The sequence below is a fragment of the Schistocerca gregaria genome, chromosome 3, assembly GCF_023897955.1.
Source record: "Schistocerca gregaria isolate iqSchGreg1 chromosome 3, iqSchGreg1.2, whole genome shotgun sequence".
In the NCBI taxonomy this organism is placed as follows: domain Eukaryota; kingdom Metazoa; phylum Arthropoda; class Insecta; order Orthoptera; family Acrididae; genus Schistocerca; species Schistocerca gregaria.
In genome coordinates this window covers 591,464,328-591,482,716 of record NC_064922.1, presented here as the reverse complement: position 1 = coordinate 591,482,716, position 18,389 = coordinate 591,464,328, and the positions used below count along the sequence as shown (strand labels likewise).

The following is an 18,389-nucleotide window of genomic DNA, read 5'->3' as shown; positions in this document are numbered from 1 at the left end:
GACAAATGTGAAGCTCAGTATGTCATACAAACTATTTACATCATTTCATGATGTGCACAGCTTCACACTTGTCTTCAATATTACTGTATTTCTACAGTGAAAAGACCTATTTTTGATTATGACATATATACATCTCAGAGGATTTTAAAGTCTGTCATGTGATGAAGCAAAATCTTTTACAGTACATCTTGAAAATGGCCCAAAGGGCAAAACTGCAAATAGAGAAATAAATAACAAGTTTGTTTGCATGGCCACCCTCCATTACCAAGCACAGCCATATTTGTTTCATAAATAACAAACACAATTTTTAGTTGCCTTGTATTTTATTCCTCCCAGACATGTTTTGCCTTTTTCATTTTAAGGCATCATCAGTGGTACCCAGGAAACATTTCTCTTGATGAGATGTCCAGAACTGTTGATATTCACAATCAATGATGAAATCCACTATAGTTGTAAAAATCATTTATTTCTAAAAAGGAAAGCAATATGTAGAAAACAAATATCAAAACAAAACTGTATCATTCTAGATCCCATTGACAATGTCTTATAGTGAAAAAGGCGAAATGCAACTGTGTGTAATAAAATAAAGTGCAGCAAAATATGGTGTTTTTTATTTATAAAACAAAAATGGAAATAAATAATTACTACAGTCAACAGTGAATATGATGTCCTTTAAAAAATTCTACATGTGTATGAACCCTGACCATGAGAGTTCAACATTAATTATCAACATTAAAACCCACTAGAGTTGTAAAAAATATTTATTTCTAAAAAGTAATGCACAACCCAGTTTCAGGGCCTGTGACCTATCTTCAAATGCATATTAATATGAGAGTCCATAAAGGATGCATAACTGAGGTTATTTTAACATCACGTATGTACCCTCTATGGACCCCTTTTTAATATACGCATTAAGATGGGGCACAGGTCCTAAAACCAGGTTTTGCTTTCCTTTTTAGAAATAAATGATTTTTACAACTATAGTGGATTTCGTCATTGATGGTGAATATCAACAGTTGTGGACATCTCACCGAGAGAAATGTGTCCTGTATTATTAGCATAAAAAAGTACGGCAAAAGATGATGAATGAGGACATTTCTTTGTGTGAGCAGAAAGTGGTGTAATGCCCCACTCATGAGAGGGCATATTTTGTAAGACAGAAGAAAGCAGAAAGTATGCAGATGCCGTGGCTTGCCACAGTCTGGGCGAGATGTGAGATGACAGTTACAACAAACAAGGGTTCTTTGGCAATGTCCAGCAAATGAGGGCAGAGCACTATGCTCTACTTGAAGCTGCCTTCATAGGTGACACCACTAGTGCTGTTTTGGTGACTATATCCTTAATTATGAGCTAATTCAGCTCATAATCCCTAGGTTACATAGATTAAATGAATACTAGTCTTGAAGGTAAAGATGACACAGTTTGCTGCACCTCATAAAGAAATGGCCTGCCACCATAATGTGAAACAATCCCTGTAGCTTCAAACACTTGCTGGAATTTTCTTACTGATATTAACACTGTATTGGTGGTTGAAACTTGCATTTATATTAACTACCATGTTTGCTGGGAATACATCATTCATTAAAGGTATTTGAGTCAGTGATTCACACTGAGGTGACAGAAGTCATGGGATAGTAATTTGCACGTATAGAAATGACAGTAGTATTATATACCATGATATAAAAGGGCACTGCATTGGCGAATCTGTCATTCGTACCCAGGGGATTCATGTGGAAAGGTTTTTGATGTCATCAAGGCTGCACAACAGGAATTAACAGACTTTGAATATGGAATGGTAGTTGGAGCTAGATGCACAATGCATTACATTTTGGAAATCATTAGGGAACTGAATATTCTGAGATCCTTTGTGTCAAAAATTTGCCAATAATACCAAATCTGAGGTATTACCCCTCACCATGGACAATGCAGTGGCTGATGACCTTTACCTAACGACTAAGAGCAGTGGCATTTGCATAGAAATGCCGGTGCTGACAAGAGTATTATTTTACTTCAAAACAATTATTCTGTTGTATTATATTGTTGCTTGCCTTTCATGATTTTGTCAGTTAACTTGATAACTGCCAAGTCTCATTACTGTGCTTTAAATGGTAAAGTAGCTAACTTGGTAGCTTCACTGCAGTTACATTTGTAATGTACCTGTATAAAAATGATACAAAGTTATGTAATGTGTAAAGAATTCAGCTTGTTGTGATATATGTATTACAAGAAAAATGAAATTAGCTGTTCTTAAATAAGTTGTCATGACAAAAAAATTAAGAAGTGCCCTATATGAATGATAATATACAGTAAATAGAAAATTCATCATGAAAATGTGTAACTTTGCAGATTGTTAATGCTGCGAAAAAGGAACGTCTCAGGGTTAAAATTGTAACACGCCTTATGAAGGAGGGTTCCAGTGCCGATGAGCCAACTAACATCACACTCTCAGATTACTCAAGGTATTACTCATAATGTCATTTAAATAAATTAGTTAATGCTGAATATAACTGTTGCAACAGTATACAGTCACACAATTTTAAATTAACTGTATTGCATATTATATAGTGCCCGCAGTATTGAGTAGAAGTGAAGTATCATTGGGCAGTATTAGCAGAAATGTATGCTGAAACATATGTAAAGAAAGAAAAAGGCTGCAACCTCTTGAGAGTGACCACAGTTAAGCAAACACAATTTGGAAATTGAAATAAATTGTCATTCATTATGTTTCAAGTTCCTGCCACAAAGGGCATAAAAATCGAGATATACATTAGAAAAGTGGAGTAGTAGCTAGAAATTGCATTAATAATGAAGTATTGTTGAAATACTGTATGCTGTTTTTGCTTATTCAAGTTAATTATAGCAAAGTAAAATGATCAAGAAACTTCCGGTGCTAGAAAATGCTGCTCCTTCCTCACATACATTAAATAGCTGTTTTTTTTAAGTCTCATATTAAAGGTAAATCTCTATGTGATCACATGTATAATTCTCACAGAACAATAGCTGTAGAGGCATGTTTAGAATGAACATTGCTATTTAGCCTAAAGCTAAAAGGAATTTTAAATTCCGCAGTCTAGATAATCTGATGATTTGTGTATGAAATGGCTGATAAAGTACATTTTGAATTTCTTGCTTTGTATCAGAGAGAGGCCATAAGAAGATGTTTAGCTATCAAACTTCTCTATTATCTGCAGTTCCTCAGCTCCCTTCATTCAATGTGTTGTTCCATGGAGACATAAATACATACAATCAGACACTACTTCATAACTTATTTCAAACTTAATCATAAAACTACAAGAATACACTACATTAGTTATTTACATACATCTCTTGCATATACATAATAATAATTCACACTGCAAAATCAAAACTTACATTAAGAAAATTACGTGATCCTTTTAAGGAAAGTTGAAGCCCCTAAACCAAATGCTCCCACAAAACAGAACTAACACTCACAAAAACTTGCTACCATAAATCCATAATTGATTCCTTTGATGATGTTAATTTCCTTAAATACTATTGTGCCCACAAAATCCTCAAATTCTGTCAACCCTAGTTAAAGACCATTACATAATTATTTATTATACAATTTTAGCAGCTGTTTGTTTACTCAGGTTCCTACTCTGCTTAAACTGATCCATCACTTAACTCTGGCTGCATGAATTAGTTCATAGTTCAAGTCACATCTTATTTAATATTCATATTTTCACCATAAGCTCACCACCAGATTTACGTTTCCTCATGTCACAGATTACTTAATTGCCTTCTCAAAATTATCAATGTTTCACTATCAACCTATTCCACATGACTAATTAAGCGTGTCCTACTACACCTCATTACACAGAGTCCACAAACATAAGCTTTATTACTCTTTCACCAAATTCCTCAATAACATCAAACTTCATAAACATCATAACAATTCTGGAAGATTCCTTACTCATACTTCAACCTCAAACTTCAGCATCGGTATCATCATAACATCATACTTCAGGTTGATTGAACTTGATAATAACTTTCATAGCTTCTTCAACTCATCATTACACCAGTCCATTTCATCTTAATACTCGATTATCCTTCTAATCACTGTACAATAATATACTGCAACACTACTTCTACTTGGTCATCAATCCAATAAATATAACTTTCCAAAACCACTTTATTTTAAATCAGGACAAGAATCACCTTCAACTTCTTGCAGTCAATATTTTTTATGCTGTTACATACTGTGACTTCCAGTATTCTTCCATTTACTCACTAAAGCTTCCACATCATTGAAATACAGTAGAAACATTGAGTTAACCCCCTGGTTCTCCAATTTCTTTGAAATATTGAATGGCAAATTACAACAATTCAATATTATAATAACACCCTCCAAAAGTACATTTGTATCCTAAAGTAGCCACAGATTCATCCTAGCTCATTAAAATATATGAATAAAACAATTATGTACTAATTTTCACTATTTATGGCTCTTCACCATAATATTAATCACTGTCACTTTTGTCACAGTTCCAACACTCCTTGTTGCAGTCATATATAAACTTTAATACATTAAACACTCAGCTAAGGGAAGGCACCAATTCACCACATGTTGTATGCATCAAAGAGTGATGCACCCCCTGCCCATTCATTTTCACCCAACTGAGTCTGCTCAGTCACCCTTTCACCAAAGTTCAGGTTTCCTATTTTCCTGAAATATTCTCTTTAGTCTGGAACTGACCTAATGTGCCATATGGGAGTAACATATGGTTTTAAATGTATTATATTCTTTAACCCCAACATTTTATCAGACCTTGGGTATACAAGGCCATAGGCATTGTTATGCACTGTTCTCGATATTTTAAATGGACTATAATAAACATGCAAGAATTTCCTTATTTCTTTGTTTACTTTACTACATTTCTCTTTCACTTTTACTAAAACCAAGTCATAAAACTGGTCGGTTTAATTCCCATGTCGTATTCTCCTTTCTTTCTTCTGCCTTTTTCTTCATCATATCTCGAGCCTCTTTAATCTTTTCCTCCTGAGCCATTACAGTTATAATTGGAAAATCAACTTCTTCCCTTATAATGTTATTTGGTTGTTTTGTCCATGCTATATAATTTTTGCTACAGTATGTTCTACATAGTCTGTTTATTTCCTTCATTACCATCTCGCTCATATTTCCTTGTGCAAAGTACATCGATATCTTTATATTATTAATCTTATCCATCTCCATAAATTGCATGAATCTCTCAGAAACAAACTGATGAAGATTGTCTGATAACAATGAGTTTGGCTTCCCTATTTTATGAAAGTAATCACTTCTCTCTGACAACCATGCCTCCATCCTTGCTACCCTCCCTGTTTTCCATTCCCTGTTGCTTCATAACCTGGGTTGTGAGTAACTAAATCCACTTTGTCTTCTTCCCTTTCTTTCCCCTCTCTCCTCCCTGATGAAGGAACATTTATTCCGAAAGCTAGGAAAGTAAATTTTCGGTTGTTTTTTTTTGTGTATCCATCGGCTGTACTGAGCTGAGGTAAGTACTGGCCAGCCCCCCTATCTCTTTGAAAGTAATCACTTTCTAACTTAACCCTTTTAATTGAATACAATTTGAGATATTTTGAAAATGCATCTAGCACAACAAATACATGCTTATAACCACTTGTTGAAGTGGGTAGGGGACCTAGGAGGTCAATGCAGGGTAGGTCATGAGGATCTACTGCTAACACTGAGTTCATAAGACAATTTACTGGTGTGGGGGTTGGTTTCACCCTCTGGCATTTATCACAACAGATCAACCTTCCTCGAATTATTCTCCACATATTATTGACATGTACTCTTTCCTTAACTTAGCTACTATTTTTCTCATGCCATAATGCCCATAGCTTTCATGCAGAAAATCAATTAATGTGTCAACATGCTGCTCTGGAAAACAGTTTCCACTCTTCTTTATCTATCAATCTTTATCACTCTTCTGAATAACGCCCCCTTATGAATAGTGTAATATTCCTTCACCTTCGGTTCATTGTCAGAATTGTACAATTGCTTTACTTATCTCAAATTTATTTTGTTCTCTCCTCATTTCTTGACAGACTTTTGTAACAACCTTTTTGTCTTTCAACCCTTGAATATAATACAATTTGACTCGACCTCCTGAATTCTCATCATTGTTACTGTCTCTGTTACCTATTGGCATTATGGATAGGGCATCCACCACTACATTGTCCTTTCCTTTTATATGTTTTATTTCAAAATCAAACTGCTGAGGATACAAAGCTCACCTGGTTAACCTTGGATGTCTTAATCTACACTGCTGCAGAAAACTCAAAGCTTTGTGGTCAGTGTACATCACCGTTTTGTGGCCTGACAAGTAGCATTGGAATTTCCAAAGCCCAAATATTATGGCCAAGGCCTCCAATTCATAAATAAAGTAGTTCTTCTCATGTGATTGTGTTGTCCTACTTGCAAACACTGTTGTCCTGTTCTCAATCCCTTACTCTGTATTGACTAGTTGAAAACTTTCTACCCCCAAACCACTATAACTTGAATCAGTACTCATGCAGAATGGCAAAGAAAAATCAGGGTGAAACAACACTCTACTATGCACTAGTTCCCTCTTTAGTTTTCTAAATGCTTCCTCACATTCTTGCTTCTAGTTCCAAGGAACATTTTTCTTTAACAAATTGCTTAAACATGAGTGATTAAATGATTGGTCTGACACATATGTCCTATAAAATCCAAATAATCCAAACATTGATTTTAAATCCTTTTTATACTCTGTCAGTGCAAAATCTTCTATAGCCCTTAACTTTGTTGGTTCTGGTGTAATCCCATTTTTATCAATCACATGTCCTAAAAATACTATCTCTTTCTTCACAAATTCAGACTTATTTAATCTCAACTTCATTCCCACTCTATATACTGCTTTCATCACTTCATCCAAGGCTCTACAATGCTCAAACCAATCTGCATTAGCAATCAATACATTATCCATATACACTGTGACTTTATTACTTAATTCCTCTCCTAAGATCTTATCAAGAGCCAATATAAAAATACAAACAGAAAAATTCAACCCAAATGGCACAACACAATACTGGTAACTTTTACCTTTGTGCAAAAATGCTGTATAAGGTCTAGACTCTTTTCCCAATTTAATATTCCAATACCAACATGTTACATCAAATGATGACAGATATCTAGTACCATGAAACTTTTGTAGAAGTTTCTCTTAGTACTATCTCATTTAATTTCCTCACATCTAAAACTGCTCGCACGTCCCCATTCTTCTTTTTCACCAGGACTAAGCCATGATTGTATCTACTGTTAGATCTTTCAATTATTCCCTACCGTAACGTCCTCTGAATTTCTCTCCTAAATGCTTCCTTTTTTGCAAACGGGATAGCATAGGATTTGACAAAGTAAGATTCATGTTCTTTAAAAGACAATTTGAATTCAAGGTCATTTACTAACCCTCGCCTATCTAAATATACCTCTTTATTTTCCATTAACACCTGTCTCATCTCCCCCTGTTGTTCTTTGGTTATAGCTTCAATACTGTTTACTTTCTATTCTATCTCCATTTGTGTTTTCTCTCCTTCGTCTAATCCATTTATATTATTATTGGCCAGATATCTCAATGAACAACCTAAATCATTATTCTCTTCATCAATAATTTTCTCTATGAAACTCATCTCAAATCTATCCCCACTACATACAAAATTAAATTAACTGGCAGCAAAATCTATATTCACATTTCATTTACACAAGAATTCTGTCCCTGGGATCATATCCAGGCTGAGTCCTGGTACCATCAGAAATCTACACTCAAGTAATTGATTGGAAATTTCAACAGACAGCAACACTTCCTGCTTTTTTGTCTTAGTCATTTTTCCAGTAGCACCAACTACCCTTATACCAGATACAAGCATGACCATCACTTCTTTATTGCCTTTAATTGACTCAAAAAATACCTGACATATTGCATTCAGTTCACTTCCACTGTCCAACAAGCATTTTATGGGTGTACCTTGTAACTTAGCTATAACTATAGGATGCCAGTTACTATCATTATTATCTTTAGAGTCCTCTTCATACAACAAATCCTCATTGATTTTTTTCCTCAAAAAACTATCATCTGGTTCACCAAAAACATCATGTGTTACAGTCAAGTGACATACCACATGATCCCCTTCCTCAGTTACATCACCTACAAAACATGCATCTTCCTCTTCACCCCCTTCTTCAACCATTATTCTCTCTTTGCTAATTAGGTTATATTTCTCAGCATACACAAATTCAAAGATTTCATCTACTTCACTAGCATCACTATTACTTGATGAATCACTATCTGAACCATCCTTGTTGTCACTATCCCCTCCTTCTAATGCCTGGCTAACCAACTGTTCCCTGTCTTCCTTGTCAGACCATAAGGCCAAACACTTCAATGGTTTTTCACACTAACCTATTACAGCTTATATCAACCCCTGAAGTATCCATGCTTTCTATGTTGGTTTCTGTTACATCTGTGGGTTCCTGTTCTTCGGAAACCATTTCTACATTATCTACCTGTATATTTGGTACCCTAATATCTTCACTAGCCCTATAGTCTTGTTCATAGCTTACACTTTGTCTGAATTGTCTAAATCTTGGCCTTGCTGAATCTCTTGCCCTAGTTCAGACCCTGACCAGAGCAGAAGTCAGTTTAAATTGTGGTGTCTACCCTTGTTATTCCTACCCCCTCTATTGTTTGATCTGTCATTCCTCTCTCTCCCTTGATCATCTAGTACTGCCTCATTCCAGGAATTTCCACCGTTCCTATAACCATTATATTATTATACCCATTTTACTCTCTAAAACTCTTATCATTGCTACCTCTTCTTTGCCTATTTTGCCCTCTATCATTTTGGAAATTTGTACTACTCCTGTAACTGTTATCATTGTTATAACCTCTATCTTCTCTGGAATTCCTGCCTCTTCTCTGTTTATTCTGGAAATTCCTATTACTTCTGTGACCATTGTCATAACTATAATTTTTCCCCTCTCCAGAATTTCTATCATTATTGTATTCTCTCTCCTCTCTGAGATTCCTGTTCATGTTAGCATGGGATTCTCTGTTGTGGTTATCCCTATTTCCATAATCCCTAGTTCCTTCCACTGCAGCCTTTGCTCTCTCTATTATTCCCACATAACCCAAAAATTTACTAATATTATCTATAGGAGCTGAAATGAGCCATTCTTTTGTTTTACTTGGCAACTTATTTTCCAGTCCCATTATAACTGACTCATTACTAAGATCCAAATACTTCACTTTTCCAATCCACTTTTCACAAAACTCTGTGTCATTCCCTTCCTATAGTCATATCTGCATCCACCCCAGAAGTCATCTAATATCCTTTGTTGCTCATCTTTAGACCAATATTTGTCTAGAAAAGCTTGCCTGAACCTTTCCCACAAAGCACATTTTTCTGAAATCTCAGCTGCCCAACTGTAAGATTCAGATTTCACATATCCCCTTACAAAAGACGTTTTCTCTTGGTCATTTCAATTCTTTGGCATATTATTACATTCCCTAATAAAATCTAAGGGATGCATCTTACCATATTTCTCAAAACAATTAAAACTCTTACAATTTACTAAAGAAGTTACATTATTACCACTACAATTTACACTCTGCACATTATCTACTTTAGTTTCAATTTCCAAGAATTTCTTACCTAGCTTTTCTATTTTACTTTCAGTAGTGTTCAAGCACTTCCCTTCTAGGGTTTTCCCACAGGTTTCAACTCTCTTTTCAAATTATTTGCACTAACTTCAATTTGAGATTCTCCAGCCTTTCTATTATCAGTACAATTACTGTTAGCTTTCTTAATATAGGAATTGACTGCTTTTTCCACTTCCCCATCACAGTGTTCTACAACACTATTAATTCTAGTAATACAATTGTTGTCTTCTGTACTTATTTTCATTTCTGAATTACTAGTAACATTTTCAGTGGTTGCATTTGCAGCCTTCACAAGATCCTGCTGATTTTTTTGTAACTTTAGGTCAGAACTTGATTGCAACTTGCTCATTTTGCCATCGATAGTAGCACACATTTCACTTTTCAAACAACTCATGTTACTGTCAATATCACTCTTTAAACTACTTATGTCATTCTTAGTATACTTATCACTTCTCAAACTACTCATGCTACTGTTCATGTTACTAGGTACACCACTGATCTGTTATCTGTGTTATTATTAATCAGATTAGCCTTCACCATTAACATTTCATTATTCTCAGAAATTAACCTTACATCACTATGTTCCTGCAAAACAACTTTTTGCTCTGTCACAACATTACTATTCGGATTTACATTATACCCGAGCCAGTGAAACATGTCACTTGACACCTCGTGCGTGGTTGGCTACACTATGATTGCGAAGTTGCAATAGTTGCCACTGCACCAGTAAAACATGTCACTTGACACCTCGTGCGTGGTTGGCTACACTATGATTGCGAAGTTGCAATAGTTGCCACTGCACATGCCCACACTGTTTCTTCCACAGTGTTCTTTCACTGAGTCCTAGAGTTTTCAAGGTATGCTCTAAAACTTTATCAGCAGGAATCGATGCGTGCCCATGAACACAAACAAATTCTTTTTCTTGCTCATAAAACTCATGCGTAGCAATTCCAAAGCCTGACTATTTAATGGCACTCCACGGTGCAACAGATTGTTGCGTGGTGAACGACATCATTTTGGTGACATTTTTTAACAAATAAAAACTGTAGTTGAGGCGGTAACACAACACAACAGCAGGCATAAATGCACTAACACACAGTGTTTACATGGAAGCCAGCAATGTGGTAGCGTCAACACCGGCACCAGCTTTTGTTCAGTGCTGTTATTGGTTCAGAAGACATGGCACCTCCCATTCCTTACTTGTTTGTTAGTTATACTACCAACTCTATGGCACTTGGGGAGTGACCTTGAAGTGACATGTTTTAGCAGCCCGTTTATAGTTTCTTCAACTATGATATTATGGATATCAAAATTATGAGATGTTACAACTGCAGTCTTGCCCATTGCAAAACTGCTACTCTCTCCACTGTGAAACTTTGAATCCTCTAATTATACACTGCTATCATCTCCACTCCCTTCTCCAGAAATTAATTTTTGTAAATCATTAAAAACAGGCGTATTTTCATTTCTTTGAATGATGCATATTCCATCTGCTCTTTCTCTATCCATGATATATATTAACACAACTTAACAATGTTTACACACAAACTTAATGTTTAACACTATGTATATGCCTGTTCTAGGCAGTCAATCTGCCTTCTTTATCCTTCAGATGACATCTGCCATTTCCAGGTACTTGGCTGCATACGCATCATAAAGAAACTGCGTCTTGCTACTTCTGAAGTTCCAAAGTACGTGGTTGCAGAACTTCCAAAAGGCCGCATCTTCTGAACCGATGTCACCCTCTTCTTTCCTGCTGGCAAACTTTGTACTTGTTATTTTCAAGTAAACAGTTCCAAAACTACATGCACTTCTATATATTTCCAAATGTTAATTTCAATAACAATTCTTAAATTGACAGAGCACTATATGTGATATGCTTTTACACACAATACACCATATGTAACGTCCCACTGGTTAGTGAGTAGTTAAAAATGGTTTAAATACCTGTGAATATCTTGCCCTTGGTGTCCCTCGACAACTGCATGCATGAGCTAAAATATGCTTTTTCAATAAATACTCTGCCAGACGAATGGAAATTGGCTATAATGTGCCAAATATACAAGAAGGGAAGCAAAATGGAATGCGGTAATCACAGAGGAATCAGCTTGTTGAATGTAACGTACAAGGTGCTGTCCATCATTATCCTCAGAAAATTACCACCATTCATAGAGAACAACATACAGGAGAACCAAGTTGGCTTTCAACCAAACCGATTGATAATAGATCACATTTTCACACTAAGACAATTGTTTGAAAAACACTAGGAATATTATAACGATATCTACAACCTGTTCGTCGATTTTCAACGTGCATATGACAGCATCCACAGGCATAGCGTATACAGTGCAATGTGTGACTTCAGAATCCCAGAGAAGCTAATGAAAGTGGTGCAAGCTTGTATGGAAGAGTCAAAGGCAGCATTACATTTCTGAGGAGCCACATCAGAAACACTCGAGACTGAGACAGGCCTCAGACAAGGGGATGCTCTCTCGTGTGTTCTGTTCAATGTCATCTTAGAGAAAGTAATAAAAGAGTGTAGGCAACAGGAGTGGGCAGGAGTAGAGATGGACAGAAACTTAAAGTGTCTCGCATATGCAGATGTCATAGTACTACTAGTGAATCAAAGTACAAGTTGAAAGAAATGTACCAGAAAATGGGCACAATTATGCACAGAAAATAGGGTTCAAAGTGAATCAAGACAACACAGAGGTCATGCAATTAGGAAGAAGATAAGAGAGGTTATGAAATAAGGAAGAAGATACGAGCAGGAAGAATTTCTTGAGATAGATGGCAAGAGGTTCAAGAGAGTACACCAGTTCAAATACTTAGGATCTTGGTTTACCAGGGACAACTACATAAAAATGGACATCAAGAAAAGAATAACAGTGTGAATGAAATGCATGCATTCGCTCAGAGAGACGCTCAGTTCTAAATTGATCTCTGTGAACACTAAGATGAAAATCTAAAACACAATGATACACCCAGCAGTAATGTTCAGTTCAGAAACATGGAACATGACTAAGCGAGAAAGATAAAAACCATTAAAAACTATTAATATTTGAAAGAAGAGTAATGAGGAAGATATGGGGACCAGTTTTAGATAACGGAGAATGGAGGAGGAGGAAAAACGAGGAAATCTACCATCTGATGCGACAACCAACTATCCTACAGAAGATAAAGATGGAAGACCGGTGAAGATGGCACTAGCAGGGAAACCAAACACCAGATGCCCCATTGGATGACCAAGGCAGTGCTGGATGGATGACCTGACGAAGGACCTAGCAGCCCTGGGAATCGAAGACACCTGGAGGAACCAGGCACAAAACAGGAAGGAATGGAAGCTGTTCGTGGAAGCAGCGCATGGTCTGCAGGGCCTCTGATTGCTGAATATCTATCTATCTATCTATCAATAAATACACGTTACCATAATGAATTTCACTGCAGTGATGTAGGTCACAACTGAAGTAAAGTAAGTACGTAGATTTATTCACTTCAAAACCTGTATCTTATGAGCTCATGATCAATCTTCAATGTAATAAGCCTTGTTGTTACTACTACAGCTAACCAATGGTAGCACATAAAAATTCGGGTGTGAGGTCCGTGGCATTCTTTGACACTAACACTCAACAAAGCACGAATATAAAGTCACATATCATTCTGCTTTTGCGATATTAAACGAAACTGTTTAACACTCCAAAATAATTCATCACTGCACTGTTCTAAAATGCTGGTTAAGGCAATGTCCAACACACAAGTTGCTCTATTGTAAATGCAAACCTTAATCATGCACCAAGAACTTATCTCAACTGTATGCACAGATCTGTCCTCTAGTGGGTCCAACACTCATCTGCCCTAACAATAGTTTAACAACATTATCAAACACTCTGTAATATTGCATACTTTGCTAGAACAAGTTTAAGACATTTTCTAAACACATAAAAATCACATTAATATTGAAATAAGCATTCTAACAAAGATAAATGATCAGTTATCTATATTTGGTTAATTGGGCTCGAGATTTAGTTCCTACCATTTACAGATTATCAGAATGAAATATATTATTCTTTTATCTAAACATTTTCCATATATTAATTTCCTGAATCTGATTTTGACTGTTTATGGTTTAAAGGGTATTGTAACTACTATTGTTTGATATTGTTATTATTCTTCTAAAAGCCTTTTTCCTATTATCAAAAAGTAACCGAATTTAATTATAGCTCAAGATATAAGAGTATTGATCTAGTAATACATTATACAGAGGTGGTAACCATAAGCCTGAAATGTTAAAATGTCTCTGACGATTGTCTGGTTGAAGGCATATGCGACACTCATCAGTGATGAGAACGAGATGCCAATTCTGAGCAGTCCATTTGGCATGTTGTTGTGCCCATTTGTACTGTACTGCATGGTGTCATGGTTGCAAAGATGGTCCTCACAATGGATGTCGAAAGGGAAGTTGCACATCATGCAGCCTATTGCACACAGTTTGAGTCATAACACGACATCCTGTGGCTGCAAAAAAAGAATTCTTCAACATGGTGGTGTTGCTGTCGAGGTTCCTCTGAGCCATAATCCATAGGTAGCAGTCATCCACTGCAGTAGTAGCCCTTGGACGGCGTGAGCAAGGCATGTCATTGACAGTTCCCGTCTCTCTGTATCCCCTCAATGTCTGCACAACATCACTTTGGTTCACTCTGAGACACCTGGGCACTTCCCTTTTTGAGAGGTCTTTCTGGCACAAAATAATAATGTGGACACAATAAATCTGTGGTATTGACAATCTAGGCATGGTTGAACTACAGACAACATGAGCTGTGTACCTCCTTCCTGATGTAATGACTGGAACCCCTCCATCTAATAGGTGCTGCTCGTGCATGGTTGTTTACATTTTTGGGCGGGTTTATTGACATCTCTGAACAGTCAAAGGGACTATGTCTGTGATACAGTATCCACAATCAGTGTCTATCATCACGAGTTCTGTGAACTGGGGTGATGCAAAACTTTTTTTGGTATGTGTAGTTCAATAATTGTCACCCTGAATATAGTGCTACTCCTTTTTAAGGGCAAACTAGATATAACACAATATGTTAGTTAGAATATCTGCTAGAGTAGCAAAATGACAAATGCCAATTTACTACAGATTACTTGCAGATTGTGCAAAGGAGAATTGTAGCTTTCAAAAATTCTCAAAAATGCTTGTTTTTTTGCAATGGTATACATTGAAATTCAGGGGTGATATATTCTGTTGCAGTGACTGGGAACTACGAACACTGATTAGATGCGAGATAAGTTACATATCCAAGACACTCATACCAGTAACTTACAAAAATATAGTTTTGTAAGCATTCGAAAATTCTCAAAATGAACCTATTTCTCATGTAATTATATAATGAAATTAGAAAATGAATGTTTTGATGAGAATAGGCCTCCTCTTCTCAAAAAATTTTAAACCAGTACAATTTAAATTGAAGCTTATAATGGGCGATAACAACACAAGTTTATGGCGGCACTCACAAATGTTTGGAATTTCACAATAAATCAAAATACAGGCTGATGTTGATACTTGGTGAAATATTATGTAAAAGCGATGAAAACAGTAAAATATGTGAATATATAACTTCAAATTGGCGTATGAAACTTACAGGCCAAGATTCTTAGTATCAGGGTTCTCCAAAATATTAGAAATGCTCATGCTCAACAGACTAACTTCTTATGTGGAAAGCATAAAATACTAACTCCAGTACAGCATATAGATACAGAAAAGGAAATCAATAGAAGTAGCAACTGAATAATTAATAGAATTTATCATACAGACCTTGGATAACGGGATAGTAATGTCTGGGATTTTTCTTGACTTATCCAAAGTGTTTGACAAAATTAATCAAGCTCCTAGTAAAGTAACTAAAAATACTGATGCTGGTATTCGTGGACAAGCAGCAGCCTGGATAACATCATATCTCAGTAACAGCTGGCAATATGTAATCAATAACAACATGCAACAGCTCAGCAGTTAGTAGCATGAAGTGTGGTGTACCTCAAGGATGTGTTATGGGGCTATCTTCTTCAGTTTACTTGTAAAGAATGTACACATATATGAAAATGAAAATAAGATTTGGTATGCAGATGATATGACTGTGTTAAATCTTTCTAGCAACTTTGAAGCACTAGTGAAAAGCATTTTCATGTCAGTCAATAATACAGCACAATGGATTAGGGACAATGAGTTAATTAATCTGAAAAGAACTATGTGGTTTTCAACACTAAACAAAAGGAAGAACACATAGCTGTTTTTCTAGGTGAAAAAGAACTGGAAGAAGTAACTTTGGATAAGTTTTTGGGCATGACAATAGACAATGAGTTAAATTGGAAGCAGAGAAAATACTGTATCCAACACAGCTCAGTGATATTTGTAATGAAACAACTGGCCTAGCATGCAAATAAAGACCTCTTATGCACTATGATGATCATGAACTTTATGAGCCATACATGCAATATGGGACCATAGTATGGGGAAACTCAGTTATCACAGGAATAAAAAGAATATTCATACTACAGAAGAAAGCCATTTAAATTTGACATTTACATCACTGTATATATTGAAGGCCACTGTGACTGCATTACGAGGTCCCACTCCCACAAAATGGGAGTCCAATGAGACTGTTGATCCTCATAATACAAGCAACAGAAAACAATTGTGGTGCATTTCACATAGACTTCAAATTTTTGAAAAGGACCTAGATACGCTGGTATAAAATTAATACAAGCATTGCCAAGGGACTCAAAACTGAGAAGATGTTCCCTGTATCCCTAACAAGAAGTTTTTAATAGAAGAAGAATTCAGAAGTGTGTCTGAGTACATGAGCTGACAATGAAGAAAAGTTCATACTGAGAATGATGAGCATTATGTATAATATTAAGAGAAACAAAAATTAAAATTACTCATGTACAATATAAGATTCACAAAAAAGTATTTTAAAATTCTGGTGTAGATCATTAGCATTATGTACATACTGTGGAAGTTACTGAATGTTATTACTGTATAGCCCATTATATTTATATTATCTAGATGTAAGCAAAGTGATGTGTCGTATATTACAAGTATCTACCTGTACAGAAGGTAATTTACGGGACCAATAAAAATCACAATCACTTGCAGTCTCGCATACAGGAAAATTCCAAAATCAGCATCATGCAAGACATCATAGTTTTTGTACTCTTGTTAAGATAAGTTATTTAGATTGTAATAACAGTTAGTTTAGTTCAAATTGTTCATTAAATATGTGTTTCAGTGTGCTTTTTAAACTTGTTATTGAAGTATCACTTTCCTTTATGTATCACCTCAGAAGATACGAAAAGGTTGGGTTGTAACCATACATTTGTGTTCATGTTGGCACAATTCGTGTAGTGTAGGGGGTGTTATGTGTGTAATTTGCGTTTCAATGCATGATAAGTGTGAATGTTGCCACAGGATATTCAATGAGGCAGTGGTATGTGTAGACTGTGGGTTGGAATTTCACTGAGGTGACTGTAATGGGTAACCGAATGAGAAATTCAACAAGGCTCTCCCATAGTACTGTAGGCTCCGCAAAAAAGACAAGAGAATCTCTGAGCAGGTGGCAAAGATTTTTGCCCTTACATTTGAATTAGATTATATGAAATTTGAACTTGATAGGTTGAAGTGGGAAAAAGATCTTGGAAACTGGGTACAGGTAACAAACAAATTGGCAAAAGGGGAAGAGCTCATCATCATCCACTTTTGAGCTAACAGTATCCAATAAATGTGACTTGCTACCTGAAGTAGGAGGGGAACAGGTACCGTAGGTCACAGTAGGGTGCAGCAGGCTTCTAGCAAAGAAACTCAATTTAGGTTGGTACCGAAAGAGACTAGGAAGAAAAGAGTCTTGCTGCTAGATAGTAGCCATAGGAGGGGTGTAGGCCAGATGGTACAGGACAAATTAAGAGCAAGGTATCTGGTCACAAGTATTGTGAAATCAAACGTTAGCCTTAGCCAGGTGACAAATGTTTTGACAAGGAAGATCGGGTTCTTATAGCTGGTAGCTGAGCTTCTTGCAGATAATATATATGGGACCACCATCACACATAGCGAAATCCCTATGTTTACTGGTATCAGAGAACCGCTCTTTTTAAGTTAGAATCATGATTCAAACACGCTGTTTTAAAAGAAGTGAAAATAGCAGAAGAGCTACTCAAAATGCTTAATAATACAAAGAAAATTAAGGGTAGCTTACTTCATCAAAATATTAAAGGATTGAGTATTAAGGTAGAAGGGCTTCTTGTCTGTGTGGAAAATTTAAATACCTCTGAAAAGACAGACATTCTGTGTCTGTCTGAGCACCACGTAACCACAGGGCTAGATAAGTTTCATATTAAAGATTACACTGTTGCAGCTTAATTATGCACAAATGACGTGGAAAAGGAGGAGTTTTTAACATACGTCAAGACAGAACATAAGTTCAAAAACATCGAGACAATTAGGTTTTGTAGTGATCAGCACATAGGAGTGTGTGCTTGTGAATTAATGCTGAAAAATAGTTCACTTTTAACTGTAATCATATACACATCCCCACTGGGATATTTTGAACTATTTATGAGGAATCTGGATTCCCTGTGCTTTCAGGCAGCAGCAAGCAGTTAATAGTCTGTGATGGTTCCAATGTAAAT

General features: G+C 36.1%; 1 protein-coding gene across 2 annotated transcripts in view; it reads left to right on the top strand.

Moving 5' to 3' along the window:
* The window catches only part of LOC126356308 (cytosolic carboxypeptidase Nna1-like), a 550,530-nt gene that overhangs the window by 260,132 nt on the left and 272,009 nt on the right, over positions 1–18,389 (top strand). For both annotated transcript variants that reach the window (XM_050007259.1, XM_050007260.1), the window contains one exon: positions 2,347–2,459. In XM_050007259.1, the coding sequence (XP_049863216.1) occupies positions 2,347–2,459 (113 nt within the window). The remainder of the gene's footprint in view (positions 1–2,346; positions 2,460–18,389) is intronic.